The sequence below is a fragment of the Giraffa tippelskirchi genome, chromosome 13 (genome assembly GCF_054371585.1).
Source record: "Giraffa tippelskirchi isolate mGirTip1 chromosome 13, T2T-mGirTip1v1.2.pri, whole genome shotgun sequence".
Classification (NCBI taxonomy): Eukaryota; Metazoa; Chordata; class Mammalia; order Artiodactyla; family Giraffidae; genus Giraffa; species Giraffa tippelskirchi.
This window is the reverse complement of record NC_137287.1, coordinates 3,706,410-3,723,836: the sequence shown is the minus strand read 5'-3', so window position 1 is coordinate 3,723,836 and position 17,427 is coordinate 3,706,410. Positions and strand designations below refer to the sequence as shown.

Here is a 17,427-nt window from a genome sequence, read left to right as displayed (position 1 = left end):
GAAATGGCAACCCACTCCAGTATTCTTGCCTAGAGAATCCCGTGGACAGAGGAGCCTGGTGGGCTGCTGTCCATAGGGTCGCAAAGAGTCAGACACGACTGAAGCGACTTAGCATGCATGCATGCATTGGAGAAGGAAATGACAATCCACTCCAGTATTCTTGCCTGGAGAATCCCAGGGACAGAGGAGCCTGGTGGGCTGCCGTCTATGGGGTCACACAGAGTCAGATACAACAGAATTCACTCAGCAGCAGCTGCAGCATCTCATCCTCTGTCGTTCCCTTCTCCTCCTGCCTTCAGTCTTTCCCAGCATCCGGGTCTTTTCCAGTGAATCAGTTCTTCGCATCAGGTGGTCAAAGTATTGGAGTTTCAGCTTCAGCATCAGTCCTTCCAATGAATATTCAGGGCTGATTTTCTCTAGGATTGACTGGTTGGATCTCCTTGCAGTCCAAGGGACTCTCAAGAGTTCTCTAGCACCACAGTTCAAAAGCATCAATTCTTCGGTGCTCAGCTTTCATTATGGTCCAACTCTCACAACCATACATGACTACTGGAAAAACCATAGCTTTGACTAGACCCATCTTTGTTGGTAAAGTAATGTCTCTGCTTTTTAACATGCTGTCTAGGTTGGTCATAGCTTTTCTTCCAAGGAGCAAGTGTCTTTTAATTTCATGGCTGCAGTCACCGTCTGCAGTGAATTTGGAGCCCCCCAAAATAAAGTCTCTCACTGTTTCCCCATCTATTTGCCATGAAGTGATGGGACCGGATGCCATGATCTTAGTTTTCTGAATGTTGAGTTTTAAGCTAACTTTTTCACTCTCCTCTTTCACTTTCAAGAGGCTCTTTAGTTCTTCTTCACTTTCTGCCATAGGGCTGGTGTCATCTGCATATCTGAGGTTATTGCTGTTTCTCTCAGCAATCTTGATTCCAGCTTGTGCTTAATCCAGCCTGGCATTTTGCATGATATACTCTGCATATAAGTTAAATAAGCAGGGTGACAATATATAGCCTTGACGTACTCCTTTCCCTATTTGGAACCAGTCTGTTTTTCCATGTCCAGTTTTAACTGTTGAAATACTATGTTTCATTAAAATGCTAGGATATAATAAATGTTCAGCCATGATAATAAATGTTCAATCATGGGCATATGGTTTCTCAAAGGAAGGAAAAGAGAATACAAATTGTAGCTTTTCTAGATTACACAATCAATGCATTAAAAACAGTAGAAAAATCAGAAGGTACATACAAATTGAAAAAAGAAAATGGATACCTGCAATCTTACCTTTTAAACAGGATATTGTTTATGTTAGATAAAAATGTCATTTTTCAAAAATAGAATCATAAGGACAATGATTTATCACTATTTTGGGGGTGAAATCATGTAACCGTGTTCTTGACCAGTTACTTCTCATAAGCTGGTATGGGCAAAATTAAAAATAAAATCTTCTGCCAATCCAGAAAATCCTCTTCCCAGATGTAGAAATAAAGAAAACAGTTTTATTGTTGAATAACCATGAAAGCAGACTGTGGGACTTCTCTGGTGGGCCAGTAGTTAAGACTCTGCTGTCCAAACACAGGGGGCTTGGGTTCAGTCCCTCCTGGAGGAATTAAGATCTGGCATGCTGTGGGACTGGCCAAAAAAAAAAAAAAGCAGACTATGTTGTGCATCACAAGAGAACCATTAATGTTTGTGTAAATGAGATGAACCTCATCTTTTTATGTAGCTCAGGAGATAGAATCCATTGCATACATGTTTAAGATAACAGTAATTTGTCTTCTGTGAAAAAACTTGACAACATTTTCGGCTTGGAGGAGGCAAAGATACTAGTTCCTTGCGTTATCAGGACTCCGGGTTGATTAAACACCAGCTGCCTCCACCATGCCGCCTAAATTCAACACCAACGAGATCAGAGTCATATACTGAGGTGCATAGGGCGGAAGCCAGTACTATGTGTGCCCTGGCGCCCAAGACTGGCCCCAGGGTCTGTCTCCAAAAGAGGTTGGTGATGACATCACCAAGGCAACTGGCGATTGGAAGGGTCTGAGGATACAGTGAAACTGATCATTCAGAACAGACAGGCCCAGATTGAGTGGTACCTTCTACTTCTTATGGAACTGCTGAAGCCCTCAAGGAACTGCCAAGGGACAGAAAGAAGCAGAAAAACACTAGATACATTGGAAACATTGGTTTTAATGAGATGGTTAACATTGCCAGGCAGATGTGTCATCGATCTCCAGCTAGAGAGCTCTCTGGAACCATTAAAGAGATCCTGGGGATTGCCCAGTCTGTGAGCTGCGATGTTGATGGCTGCCACCCCCACAACATCATAGATGACATCAACAGTGGTGCAGTTGAGTGCTCTGAGCTTGAGCCTGGCAAACTTCCAGCCTGCGTGCCACAACTAAAAGCCCCCTCAAGCTGCAATGAAGACCCAGCACAGCCAAAGTAAAAACAAAGCAACAACAACAACAAAATCCTGGTTGTGGCAGTTTTCTTGGGCTGCGTCACAAAGTGTGCCAAACCAGCGGGCTTAAACAAAAGAAATGAATTGTCTGACAGTTATGCAGGTTGCAAGTCCAAATTGAGGCATTGGCAGAAGTGGGTCTCTCCAAGAGCTGTAGGGGAAGATCTGCTGCAGGTGGAGGGGGAAGTTTCTTCACTACATATACACTAGGTAGGTACGAGGTAGGTACCAGGTAGGTGCTCGTCAGGAACTCCGATCCTGGGTCTGCTTATCCACAGCAGCACGAGGCTGCTTGAGGGGTTGTCGTGGACCTGTTGGCAGGAGGACTAGAGGCTGGCTCAGATATTTGCTCAGCCCTGGACCCACAGCTTGGCCACAACCCTGCCGCGTTAGAGTCTAGGTCATGGTTCACCCCTTCCTGCTTATTTCATTCGATGGTGACGTGCTTTCTTTAGGACTTCCTACTGCACCAGCGGGGCTTCCCTGGTGGCTTAGTAGTAAAGAACCTGCCTGCCAATGCAGGAGAGGTGGGTTCGATCCCTGATCTGGGAAGATCCTCTAGAGAAGGAAATGGCAACCCATTCCAGTATTAGCCTGGAGAATCCCATGGACAGTGGAACTTGGTGGGCTACAGTCCTTGGGGTCGCAAACAGTCAGACACAATTTATGGACCAAATAACAGCAATTGCACCAGCCTGGGCAGCTCATCCCACCCAGAGATTTCCATCAGAAATGTGTCAGAAAGAAAGTTCAAATTAACCTCTACTCAGTGCTGTGGAATTAGAATCTGTGAGCCTGAGTCCTGGCATCTGTTTATTATTTTTTCCATGTGATTCTCAGCTGAAAGGATTGTATTGACAAAGCACTTTCGTTTCACACTGCAGAAATTTCTGCAGTATAGTTATCGTAAACTGCATTCATAGGAGGGAGAGAGAAGAGGAGAAGTGATAGTTTTACTTTTCCCCCTGAATACACTGTTACTGAACCAAACTTGAGTCTGCTCACATGCACACAGTAAAGCCAGTCTCCTGACACTGGGTCATGAGGAAGGAAAGTGGAACAAGGTGACAAGCAAGGAGTCCAGGCAGCTAGTGGTCAATAGGCCCCAACTCCCCCAATGACTTTCAGGGAAGTTTTTAAGATGGGGTGTGGCTGTTGGTAGGAATATAAGGTGCAGTCACTATGGAGAAGAGTATAGAAGGCCCTTAAAAAACTGAAAATAGAGCTACTGTGTGATCCAGCAATCCCACTCCTGGGCATACATCAGGAGAAACCCATAACTGAAAAAGATACGTGCACCTCTACGTTCACAGCAGTATTATTTGCAATAGCCAAGACACGGAAGCAACTTACGCTTCCATCAACAGGGGAATGGATAAAGTTGGTGTGGTACATATACACAATGAAATGTTACAAAACCTTAAAAAAGAATGAAACAATGCCACTTGCAACACCCTGGGTGGGTCTAGATATCATAATACTAAGTCAGTTAAGTCAGAAAGAGAAAAACAAATACAATATGATATCACTTCTATGTAGAATCTTAAAAAATGATACAAATGAACTTATTTACAAAACAGAAATGGACTCACAGACATAGAAAACAAGTTTATGGTTACCAAAGGGGAAATGTGAGGGGTGGAGAGATAAATTAGGAGTTTGGGGTTAACATATATACACTACAACATATAAAGTGGACAATCGGGACTTTCCCAGCAGTCCAGTGGTTAAGACTCTTCACTCCCAAGGCAGGAGGCGTGGGTTTGATCCCTGGTCAGTTAGTTTAGTTCAGTTCAGTCACTCAGTCGTGTCCGACTCTTTGCGACCCCATGAACCGCAGCACGCCAGGCCTCTCTGTCCATCACCAACTCCCGGAGTCTACCCAAACCCATATCCATCGAGTCGGTGATGCCATCCAACCATCTCATCCTCTGTCGTCCCCTTCTCCTCCTGCCCCCAATCCTTCCCAGCATTAGGGTCTTCTCCAATGAGTCAACCCTTCTCATGAGGTGCCCAAAGTATTGGAGTTTCAGCTTCAACATCAGACCTTCCAATGAACACCCAGGATTGATCTCTTTTAGGATGGATTGATTGGATCTCCTTGCAGTCCAAGGGACTCTCAAGAGTCTTCTCCAACACCACAGTTCAAAAGCATCAATTCTTCGGCGCTCAGCTTTCTTCACCGTCCAACTCTCACATCCATACATGTCAGGGAACTACAATTCCCGCATGCCACATGGTAAGGCCAAAAGAATAGACAATCCCCAAGGACCTACTATATAGCACAGGGAACTCTACACGATATTCTGTAATAACCAGGAAGTTTCCTGGTGGCCTAGTGGTTAGGATTCCAGGCTTTCACCACGGTGGCCCAGGTTCAGTCCCCTATCAGAGAACCGAGATTCCATAAGCTGCATAGCACAGGGGAAAAAAAAATCTGTATTAACCTAAAGGGGAAAAGAATCTGAAAAAAAGAATAGATATATATAAATGTTTAACTGAAACTAAGACAACATTATAAATCAACTATACTCCAATGTAAAATTAAAAAAAAAAAATGTAAGTGAAGGAAGAAGAGTGGGGGAGGGTTGGTCTTGGGGTTATGTGATCAGCTTGTGGACCTTCCTCTGATTGGCTGGTGTTGAGGTAACCGGGAGTCAGCATCATTAACCTTCTGGTGCCTACTGGTCTGGGGTCTACATGCTTGTGACTTCTTCCACCTGATGGGGTCTTCGGTATCTGGGAAACAGCTCACAGGGCTTGGCCCAGAATATTATCTGTACCCCTTGAGGAGGAACTAAAGGACGCTGACTTTGTTTAATGGCTAAACTATTATTATATTGTCTCCTTTAGGCTGTTTTTCTTTCTTTATGCGTGTTGTCACTTCTTTGATTAGATTTACTCTTTTGAACTTGGAGAAGGCCTAGGAAGCTAAAATTTTCTAAAGACAAGAGGCAGGGGAAGACAGGAGGAGAATTCGTCCCAGAAGACCCTGAGGTCCTGCTTAGCTACAGCAGCAGATTCAATCTGGGTTGTTTATGCCATTTTTGGTCAACATAGCAACAGACCCCACACAACTGTAGCCTGATTGGACAAGGTGGGCAGGGGAAGATTGGATTATACAAATCCAGATTTGAAGATTAGATTCAACAATCAAGGCATTTTGCTGTTCATAAGAGACACTTTCAGGAAGACAGAAAACCAATCTTCTAATATTTGAAAGCTGTTAACTGGAAGAGAGAGTGAATTTCTGTTTTGTTATGGAGAGACCTAATCAGCGTTGACGGCTGAAATCCTGATGAATGCAAACCTGAACTCATTTGCCTCCTAACAATTGAACGTCATCCATAGCAGAAGGACACAGGTCCTCAAACAGCAGTGCTTTTCCCAGCAGTGCCCACACGAGGAGAACCAGTCCAGTGGCAGCTGGGGAGGCCCTCAGTTGAGGTTTGCAGGGCCTCTGAGACCTAGTCCATCTCAGAAAGTCACGGAGAACAGCCCAGAGAGACAGTCTCCACCCCTTGGATGAACTGCTCTGACTCTAGATGACCAACCAGAAACACATAAGTGATCAAAATACAAAATAAAACTTCGGGCACACCCTGAACAACAGAGGTACTTCGCATCAAAGCCCAAACAATAATTCAAAAGCAGGGCTCCAAGCCGAAGTTGTGAAACAACCCAAGTGTTCGTTAACAGATGAATGGATAAAGAAAATGTAGTGTGTATGTTGATACAATTAATTCATAAAAGGGTAGGAAACTTTTAAAATCTATACAGAGAGCATTTATTGATTTATTTAATGATTATTTGGTAATTCTTTTTATACACAGTGAAAATTCAATAATTCCAGTTTTAAGAGGAAAAATTAGTATTTCTCTGTAGAAACAAGTTTCAGCAGTAGAGGCAAAAGGGGCTTCCCAGGTGGCGCTAGCGGTAAAGAACCTGCCTGCCAATGCAGGAGATGTAAGAGATGCGGGTTCAATCCCTGGGTCAGGAGGGAAGGCATGGAAACCCAGTCCAATATTCTTGCCTGGAGAATCCCACGGACAGAGGAGCCTGGTGGGCTGCAGTCCATAGTGTTGCAAAGAGTCAGACACAACTGAAGTGACTTAGCACACGTGCAGAAGAGGCATACACGGGCACAAAAACACAGAGGACACAGGACTACAGCCCCCCAGCCTCCCCCACGTCTGACCCCCCGATGAGACCTGCTGGTTCTTCCTCCAGATGCCTGGAACCCGACTACTTCTCTCCATCTTTTCAGACATCCCCTTTCTGGACTTACCCACCTCCCAACTCCTAACCACATCTAGGTCTCCCTAGTTCCAACTCTTGCTAAATCCCCACTCCATTTTTTCACGTCTTGTGGGGTCTTAGTTCCCCATTAAGGGATTGAACCCAGGCCCTCAGCAGTGAGAGCACAGAGTCCTAACCACTGGACCACCAGGGAATCCCCTCCACCCCACCCATTAATACAGCAACTGACATAATTTTTTTCCCTTTTGATGCAAATTGGATTATGGCTCCTCTCCTTCATTGGTTTCCCATTGCACTTGGGATACACCTGAATGTCTTCAGATCCAGGGTTTTGCTTCCTTCTTGCTCACTGTGTACCATCCACACTGGCTTTGGGGTCTAGGAGGGAAATTTTGATTTAGGCTACTCCATGGGTGAACCTTGAAGATGTTACACTCAGTGAATCAGCCAGATACAAATGGACAAATGTTATACAATTCCACTTCTATGAACTCCCTAGAGGGGTCAGATTCAAAGAGACAGAAAGTGGAAGGATGGGTGCCAGGAGCTGGGGGAGAAGGATGGGGAGTTAGTGTTTAATGGCGACAGAGTTCCAGTTTGGGAAGATGAACACATTTTGGAGATGACAGTGGCAATGGTTGCACAACAACGTGAGTGTTTGATACCACTCAGTTGTACCCTTAAAAAGGGCAAACCTGCTGGGAAAGGATAAACAGGGAATCCAACGCCTGAAGGATGGTTTTGGAGGGTGGCCAGGAGTTGGGTCAGTGGCAAGAGATACAATTTCCCCTCAATCTCCAGGGGAAGTGGACACCTCGGTCAAACAGTTACTTGTGTTTTTCTTCATGCTGGTTGCCAGATTGGAATGACCAGTGACATCAGAGGCTTCTGACCTTCCTGATTGGAAGAACTAACTCCCATGGTGCTTGACGGTGGAGATGGACAGTAGCATCTCCCCAGAGCATCCTCCACTCCCAGTTCATCCTCAGCTTGAAGAAGGGACATCACGCTAGCATTTGGCCAGGATCCAGAAGAGCTGAGACAGAACAGAGTCTAGGTTGCGTGGAAGAAAAGTTCGGGAGAGATCATGGCCAGTTGTCACCTGAATTCCCAGTTTGAGGACCAGAGCCCCCAGTCCAGCTCTTTGGGGCTCTCCATGGAGGTGATCGTCAGTGAAGAAAGCCCAGGACCCTCAGGTGAGGGGCTGGTCACAGGAGGGAATTTCACGGGGTTAGCACTGGGGAGGAAAGGGCACAGAGGTCAGGAAGGAGCCCCTGTATGGGGTGCACGTGGAAGGAAGGAGGTGTTCAGAAAGTCAGAGACTTGGGGAGGGGAGGACAGAAGCTGGACACAGAAAACCTGAGAAGCAAGGAAGGAGGTCAGGACCTGAGGTCCACGGATGAGAGAGAGGAAGAGGGGAAACAAAGGGAGGCTTCCTTTTTTTTTTTTCCCCGAGTGGGAGAAATTGCTCCTCTGGTGGGTCGGTGGTAAAGAATTCACCTGCCAATGCAAGAGACTTGGGTCCACTCCTGTGTTCTTGTCTGGAAATCCCATGGGCAGAGCAACCTCATGGACTACAGTCTATGGGGTCACAGAGAGACATGACTTGGCAACTAGAATAACACAGTGGGAGAAATTATCTACCATGAGGAAGAGATTTTCAGGATGGGAAGCTTGAAAAATGGCCCCCAAAATGGGGGAAGAGGTAGATGGATCTCTACAGAGAAAGATGGGTAGGACAACGATCTATGAGACTGGAGAGGCTGGATGGGGAGAGCTGGGGATGGGAGTGGGAATGGTTTAGGGGTTGGGGAGCCAGTGGCTGAATTCCAAAGACAAAAGCTTCATATTGTAGCCTTTTTTCCTTTCTCAGCTCTCTGGGCCAGCTCCAGCTCCCTGCCTTGGCGCCCCGGCTATAAGAGGAAGTGGTCAGTGGCATTTGGAGCAGAGGCAGAGGATGAGGCCCAGGACAGCTGGATTGTGAACTCGCTGAGTGGGCTCAGGATGAAGTTGAAGAAACAGAAAGTGTTCTTGGTGCTGCCTGAATACCACGTGGTCTTCAACAAGATGCTTGGTAAGGACCCTTCCCCATCAGCCTCACAACCTCCTGTTCTATAATTAAAAAAAAAAACTTCCAATGACTACATTTTTCCAAGGGAGAGGAGAGCTGATGAGCTCTCAGTCCCTGGGGGACTCGGTACTGATCACTCACCAGGGACACTTAGGAATGAGGCAGGATTAGATTAGATTTAGAAATGATACTGATGGCTCAGCGGTAAAGACTCCGCCTGCAGTGCAAGAGACGCAGGTTCGATCCCTGGGTTGGGAAGATCCCCTGGAGGAGAGAAAGGCTACCCACTCCAGTATTCTTGCCTGGAGAATCCCATGGACAGAGCCTGGTGGGCTACAGTCCATGGGGTCACAAAGAGTCGGACACGACTGAAGTGACGAGCACGGCACAGCGGAGGTCAGACTTGGAAATGATAATCTTGTAAGGTTAGGGTAACTTGATAGCTGCACCCCTGAGAATTCTTAGCCCTGACTGAATCTAGGCTGTTTGAATCTACATGCCTGACATGACTGTCAGGTGAGAAATTGTGATAACTTGATGGCCTCTGCAGGGGTACATGCATGCGTGACGAAGGGGCACCAGTCCCTCTCATTCGCCACCCCTGGTAGGGGAGTCACCCCCTTTCCTCGTCCAGTGAAAGGTCTTCCCTCCCCCAACCCTGGGCCACATCCCAGAATTTCCCCATTGGAGGCACGGTTCTCCCTCTTTGCTCTGGAATGTTCTCCCAGCAGCCCTGTCCCTATTGTCTAACATCTGCCCTCTTTTCACAGAGGATCATGTCATTAAGAGATTCCTGGCCTGGGACCGAAACCTGAAGGTATCCGACAAGGTGAGTCATCCTCTGAGAGGGATTTCTGCTCCAGCACCTGTCCGGGGTGGGGTGGGGTGAGGGTACTCTCTAAACCCACATTTCCACTCCCCTCTCCAACCTGATGCCTTGTCAGCTACTCCCTCCGGGGGCCTGGAGGTGTCCGGTGGGGTCTGAGCCCCAGGCGAGCTCATTGGTGGTGGTCACCTAAGCCCCACCCTCTGCTCAGAGGAGACTCATCTTTGCTCCAGCTCATCAAAACCGTACAGTGCCGGCTGCCCTCAAACCCGCAGCCCCCGTCCTGGGAGCATCGTGGACTTTTCATCCTCTCCTCCTCTGAAATAATCAGACTCACCCAACGGGGGGTGGGGGCTCTTCTCCGAGGGGCACCACCCTGTCCCCACCTCCCGCTCTTTGTGGTTGCCCTTTAGTCGCTAAGACATGTTGACTCTTTTGCGACCCCACGGACTGTAGCCCACCAGGCTCCTCTGTCCAGGGAATTTCCCAGATACGAATACTGGGCTGGGTCGCCATTTCCGTCTCGGGGATCTTCCCGACCCAGGGATGGAACCCGAGTCCCCTACATTGGCAGGTGGGCTCTTTACCACTGCACCATCTGGGAAGTCCTACCGCTCCCTCCCTTCTCTGTTTTTCCTCTTCTGGGATGTGACCTCTCTCTGTTTTTCCTTTCTGTCCATCAGTATCTCCTGGCGATGGTGATCGCTTATTTCAGCCGAGCCGGCCTCTTCTCCTGGCAATACCGGAGGATCCATTTCTTCATAGCTCTGTGAGTAGCTTGCTCCATCTCCCCATCAATGCTCAGCACCAGGGAGGGTGGAGGGACCGGTATGGGGCTCGTCCCTTTCATATTTTGTTTTTTTCTTTTAAAAACCTATTTGTACTGTTTACACTGTGTGCGAAAATGATAGGATTGTGGTGGAGTGGTTTCTTTTTGAATTGAGGTATTTTTTTCCTTAATATATATGTTTTATTGAAGTACAGTTGACTTACCGTGTTTCAAGCTCAGTTATACACATACACGTTTTTTTCAGATTATTTTCCATTATTCGTTTTTACAAAGTATTGTGACTACAGCTCCCTGTGTTAGTCGCTCAGTCGTGTCCAGCCCTGTGGCCCCGTGGACTGGAGCTCACCAGGCTCCTGTGTCCATCCCTGGTCGATAAAGTAAACCTTGGTTTCCTGTTGCTTGTCTATTTTTTAAAATTAGAAATCTAGGATTCTAGTCATACTAAGTCAAACAAATGTAGTCAAAATGTCATAAAATTTTTTAGTTAGGCCAAAATTCATGAGTTTTCTAAGATATATATACATATTATTTATAGATATGTGTATGTATACAAAAGCTTTTCTACTACGCTTGATAAAATCTTGAGAAAGAACATCAGAAAAAAACGAAATGGAGAAATTGGAAAACAAACTGGATGAAGTGGGAAGACTGAATATGAAATAGAAAAAGTGAAACAAGCTAGATAAAAGTCATATATATATATATGAAGTATGTTTTTTATATTGTTGTCAAAACAAACAACCCTAATGTCAGTCAAAAGACTGAGAGAAACAGAGAAACCCTCCTAAGGGGAGAGGAAGAACTGACAGCATCCTGCCTCCAGGCAAACAGGCTTGAGAGTTTCATTTCCAGTTTGAATTGTTCGTCTCACTCCTTCCCACATCAGCATCAGTGTGACCAGGCTCCATCTCTGGGTTCCGAAGACAAAGGCCGCAATTGGGGTCCTCATTACAAAACTCAAATCCGGTGTAAAACCCTCCCCGCTGATGTTTCTTCCAAGTCTCTCCCAAGCCAGTCGGCTTTGCTGCTGCTGCTAAGTCGCTTCAGTCGTGTCAGACTCTGTGAGACCCCATAGACGGCAGCCCACCAGGCTCCCCTGTCCCTGGGATTCTCCAGGAAAGAACACTGGAGTGGGTTGCCATTTCCTTCTCCAATACAAAATATTCTTCCAAAGACACAGGTCTGACCTGTGTTCATTGGCTAATTACGCGCCAAAACCAAGACCAGGGTTCAGGGTTGGAAGTCAGCCCTCTCTAAAATCTCTATCACACTTGCTTACCGACCCGATTCTTTATTCCTTTGTTTCACTGTTCCCTCCAAATGCCCTTCCCTCTATTTTATATTTTATATCCATATGCTGTCTTTCCAGGTATCTTTCCCACACATATTTATCCAAAGAAAATGATCTTATCCTTAAATTGAGTTCAAACACCAAAACCTTCACAATGCCTGAGCTCCCTAACTTCTGCATCCTACTAACACTTTCCTTAAAATCCTATTATATTGTGATGTTTTGCATTATAATCATTTCTTCTCTCCCCTACCCCTTCCCCAATCCTGTTACACTAACCACTGGGGAAGGCAGTTCTTGTCAAAATACCCACTGATATTTTCCTCAGCACAATTCTTATCATTTTGCAACAGTTTGTAATAGTGAGTCTCCAAGGTAATCTGTATTGCATTTGGCTATAAAACATTCTTTCATTCATTCAATGAAACCTCATAAAGGGCACCCTATGTGGGTGGGGCTTCCCCAGAGGCTCAGTGGTAAAGAATCAGCCTGCAGTGCAGGAGATGTGGGTTCAATCCCTGGGTCAGGAAGATCCCCTGGAGAAGGAAATGGCAACCCACTCCGGTATTCTTGCCTGGAAAATCTCCTAGACAGAGGAGCCTGGGAGGCTACAGTCCATGGGGTCACAAAAAGTCAGACATAGTGACTAAACAACAACAGTGTGCTGGGAATATGAGGTGATGGGAAGAGAGACTCAAGAAGGGCTGCTGAATTAATGCATCAGTAAGAGCCAAGCCCTAAACACATCATTTAGTGGGAAAGGGATGAATGCAGAAATAGATCAGCTCCGGCTCTCAGGAACTGTACATGTACCTAAAACCTAGGAAGTCAGGTGTGTGCACAGAAAACCAACGGAAAGCAACAGAGGTTGGGATTTTGTCCTCATCAACAAGGTGTGAGAGATGCCCTTCTGAAGGTCCCGCCCAGCAGTGGCTCCTTGATGACGGGGGATGCTGGGGAGGGCTGGACAGGTTGTGTGAAGATGCTCAGCCCGCATCCTTTCTAGAAAGCTGACCTCAGGCGGAGGCCCTTCCTGTCCTGCTCCTGACAGCCACCTGATGTCTTTTCAGCTACCTGGCCAGTAAGATGGAAGAGGACAACCAGGCCCCCAAACAGATCATCTTTTCATTCCTCTATGGAAGGAACCACTCCCAGCGTCCCTTGTTCCGCAAACTGCTTTTCCAATTCATCTGTTCCATGAACTGGAAGATGAGGGTCACCCAGGAAGAGTGTGAGAAGGTGGGTAGGCTGTGGGGGCTTGGAAGTGGGGGTGGTGAGGAGAGGAGGGGTCATGGGGATTGGGGGAAAGAATTGGAGACTGGGCAAGGGGAGGAGAAGGGTCGGCTTGGAGAGGCACCGTCATTTCAAGGGGCTGTTCATCTTTCCAGATCCAAGCTTTTCACCCGAGGCTCTGGGTGTGGGATCGAGATCGTGCCCTCTTGCCTTAGGGGCCCCCCAGGACCACGAGGGCCTGAGATCGTCGGCCTAAGGAAAGGTAGGTCTGTGTCCTCACAGATGCGGGCAGAATGATGTGTTGTTCATTAAAGATTCCAACTGTGGACCACCATCACCTTCCATCCCTTGACTCAGGCCAGCCGGGCACACAATCAGATGCTGACTCCGTTCCCGGGGAACAGCCTGACCACCACACATGGACACAGTGCAGTAGAGCCAGTCCTCAGGGAAAACTCCTTGTCACAGAGGCATGGGTTTGGCTGCAATCATTTCACCCAAAACAACGGGGTCCAAATAAGAGCTTTGATGGGATGTTGATTTTTGTGAAAAGTGAATCTTTCCAATTTTTTCCATATATTGTGTTTTGAGTTTCTCTTTTTAATTCATCTGTGGCCCTTCATCACTCTGGGATAGTGGCTCTTGGAATTTATCTTCCACAAAGTCAGTTTCTACAAATAGGATGTTAGACAGAACAGCCTACACGTTCAATGATAAAAGAGAAATTATGACTAGCTTTATTTTCATCCAAATTTACTTTCAAATTCCTTACCACCAGATCACCTGTGATTATTTCCTCTGACTCACCACTCCTGGACCAGTCACTCCTCTTGTACAATGACATGTTTCCCCCCTGAAGTTTTTGGTCAAGGGAGTTTATCAGAACCAGTGAAGGTTAAGAAATGTTATCTTCAGCCTGGCTTATTACGAGCTACCAATGGAGTTATAGATGTGGGCAGAGAATTAAGCAAAGGTTTGGTTTAAATTGTAAACTAACTGTCTTAGTCCATTCAAGTTTCCCTAACAAAATACTATAGGCTGGAGATATTCCCTGGAGGTCTAGTGGTTAAGACTCCGTGGTTTCAATACAGGGCACGTGAGTTCAGTCCCTGGTTGGGGAAGTTCCGCGGGCTGTGCAGTGTGGCCAAAAAAAAAAAAAAAATACTACAGACTGAGTGGGTTAAAAACAACAAAAACCACAGGCCTTTTTATGACGGCAGTGATCTTATTCATGACGACTCTACCCCATGACTCAATAACCTCTCAAAGACTGTACCTGCAAAAGCCATCACCTTGCTTTGGTTAATCTCTCTGTCATGTCCAACTCTTTGAGACCCTATGGACTATAGCCCACCAGGCTCTTTTGTCCATGGGATTTCCCAGGCAAGAACACAGGAGTGGGTAGCCATTCCCTTCTCCAGGGGATCTTCCTGACCCAGGGATGGAACCTGGGTTTCCTGCACTGCAGGTGGATTCTTTACCGTCTGAGCCACCAGAGAAGCCCAATACCATCACCTTAAGGTTTATGATTTCAACATAATAATTTTAGGGGGACACAACATTCAGACCGTAACACTAACCAAGTTTAGGAGTAAGTATTATTTAAACATTAGGATCCAGGCTTAGGACTAGGGATCAGGCATCCGGTCTTATGATTCATAATGTTGACTTTTTAGTAATGTTTGTAGCATGGTTGAAAGTTCAGATTTTGAGTGATGCAAAAGGACCGAGGTGAGTTAAGACTACAGCAGCATTCTCTGAGTGCCAACTCCCTGAGCAGAATCACCTAGAATCGTGGCCATAAAGCAAATTCCTGGGCCTGACCTTAGGTGTATTCAGTCACTTCTGGAGCTGGGGTCACCGAAGTCCAAGAATCGCACTTGAAAACACTGGTTTTATTATTACCGGATTATTAATTAGCCTAAACTCTGGTTAGAATTGACTGAGAATGTAAATAATCTTTTTGTAATAATTTTACCTATTTACTTATTTTTATCTGTGCTGGTTCTTTGTTGCTGTGAGAGCTTTTCTCCGGTTGCGGTGTGTGGCTTCTCATCGCAGTGACTTCTCTTGCTGTGGAGCACAGGCTCTGGGGTGCTCGGGCTTCAGTAGTTGTGGCGCACAGGCTCGGCATTTGTGGCGCATGGGCTTAGTTGCTCCTTGGCACGTGGGATCTTCCCAGATCAGGGATCAAACCCATGTCCCCTACATTGGCAGGTGGATTCTTTACTACTGAGCCAGCAGGAAAGCCCGTAAATAATCTTTGTATCTGGAGAGTCGCCGCTTTGAAGTCTGACACCCTAGCTCTCTCACTTCCAGATCACCCAGAGGAGATGCGGATTTTCAAGAGAAAGTCAATTCAGACACTGAGGACAGCCACGAGGAAGGACAAGAGAAGCCTCTGTGCAGATAATGGGAAAGAACGCAGCTTCTTCTAGAATGAACTGAAGAGAGTTCTCGGGTCGTACTCCTAGGAGCAGAGTGTGCTTCCAGGAGTCTTTGGCGGGACAATGAGAAATCAGGGTTTTTTCCAGGTTCTCTTCTTTCCTAAGGCACCACCCCAATTTTCAGATTAATTCAAATCTCCCCTGAGATAGATGTTGGAGGCCCCATTTTTATATACTTGTTTGCCCTAATCTAGATTCATTTGAAGGTGAAATGTAGGGGCTTGGAATAGGAAGGAATTACTTTAAAATATAAAATTACAGCCATAGCATCATGATAGATGACTTAAAGTTTGCCATCATTATCACTGGCTTATTTTGAGAATGTTGCCTGTGAAATTATTGTATTTATTTTTATATTTTATTTTTATATATCTACTTTAAATAATTTTGAAATAGTCTTTGTTTTGAAAACATATTATTCCTACAAAGTTTTGTGATGGATATTATAGCTGTTGTGGATAGGTAAATACAATTTTGTATACATTTTCAAGAAGTTTTTGTGTTTTTAATCTATTATATTTACATAATATATCGATTCTACTTACAGTTAGGTGGGTCATTCCCCCTAATTTTTGTAAACATAAATTTTAACTTCTAAAGTTCTTATTATTGAATTGTGGAAATTCAGTTGTAATTTTTTTAACTTGTCTTGAGATGTTTGTATGTTATTTTAGATTATTAAAGAGGATAATGCTGTGTAGCTTTTAGGGAAATATAATAAAGATGAAACTCTTCTCACAGTCATGATGTGTGTGGTCATAACAAGTTTGGTTTGCCTGTTTGCAGTCAAACGAGATGTTATGTTGCTTAATGGCGTTGTGATTATCCAACCACATTTCTTAACTCTGAAAGATAATCCTGAATTACTTTCCATGTAGAAGAAGCAATAGAAGATGAAGCAGATCTCACATCATTCAAAAATTCAATACTGAGAGACAAATGCTGGGTAAAAGTAAAAATAGCTTTATTGAGGAAGCCAGCAACCCTGCAAAGAAGTTGGCTTCACGTTCCAAAAAACCAACTCTCCCCTCCCCAAGTTTTGCTCAAGGATTGTAAAGGGAGTAAAGGAAGGGGCTACATGCTGAAGAGCCGGTTATGGGGTGACTGATCAGTTCATGGACATTCCTTTCATCTGTTGGTAATTTGAAATGAACACCATCAACCTCCAGGCACGAGACCACAAGACTTTGCTTTCTCAATGAAAGAGGCCTGAGGTTTAATCCCTGGTCAGGGAACTAGATCCCACATGCTGCAACAGTCTGCATACCACACCAAAGACTGAAAGTCCTGTGTGCTGCAACTAATACCCAGGGCAGCCGACTAAATTTTTTTTTTTTTTTTAATGGCTTGGAAAAGCTAGATTTCTTTTTCCCTAGAAGGGAAAGGAAGGTATCCTAGGCTAAAACTCTGTTATTGCTAAGCTCTGTTTATTAATACTTTCATTAGATATCTCATACGATCAGAAGCAGACATGATAAATCCCTTTCCCTTATTTACCACAGTTGTCTGTGGACACTGATCCTAAGACTTAAAACACTCAAGGTAAGGAAAATATTATGGCTTTGTGGTAAAGAATCTGCCTGCCGGTACAAGAGACGTGGATTCAATCTCTGGGTCGGGGAACATCCCCTGGAGGAGGAAATGGCGCCCCACTCCAGTATTCTTGTCTGGAAAATCCCACGGACAGAGGAGCCTGGCGGGCTGCAGTCCATGGGGTCGCAAAGAGTAGGACACGACTGAACGACTGAGCACGCACAAGGAAAATATTAGGGCACCAGGACATGAACGACAAGATGCCTGAAGAAGCGGTGACATTACAGACATCCCCTTAAATTAAAAGGAAATTTGATTCCCGCGTCCAAAAGGCCCATCCTCTCAACGCAGCGCCTCTTCACAGCCTGACGAGGTGGAGACACTTCAGACGTTCCCTTAACTTCATGGGGCGCGGAGACTTCTGGGAAATAGAGTCCTGCTATTTGCCCTGTTCCCGGGGGCGGGCTCTCCAGGCGGACTTCCGGCGTCCTCCAGCGCCGGGGCGCCTCTTC

The 17,427-nt window shown here is 45.7% G+C and overlaps 1 protein-coding gene across 2 annotated transcripts in view; it reads left to right on the top strand.

Moving 5' to 3' along the window:
- SPDYE4 (speedy/RINGO cell cycle regulator family member E4) overlaps positions 1-15,697 on the top strand; it is a 43,195-nt gene extending 27,498 nt beyond the window's left edge. Inside the window, exons 5-11 of one of the 2 annotated variants that reach the window (XM_081552905.1) lie at positions 7,584-7,920; positions 8,598-8,798; positions 9,566-9,624; positions 10,305-10,390; positions 12,773-12,941; positions 13,091-13,197; positions 15,255-15,591. In XM_081552905.1, coding sequence (XP_081409031.1) covers positions 7,812-7,920; positions 8,598-8,798; positions 9,566-9,624; positions 10,305-10,390; positions 12,773-12,941; positions 13,091-13,150 — 684 coding nt within the window. In that variant the 5' untranslated portion in view covers positions 7,584-7,811 and the 3' untranslated portion in view covers positions 13,151-13,197; positions 15,255-15,591. Of the gene's footprint in view, positions 1-7,583; positions 7,921-8,371; positions 8,458-8,597; positions 8,799-9,565; positions 9,625-10,304; positions 10,391-12,772; positions 12,942-13,090; positions 13,198-15,254 lie in introns of those variants that run through there. The other variant, XM_081552906.1, reaches the window with a different exon arrangement.
- The last annotated feature ends 1,730 nt before the right edge of the window (positions 15,698-17,427 follow it).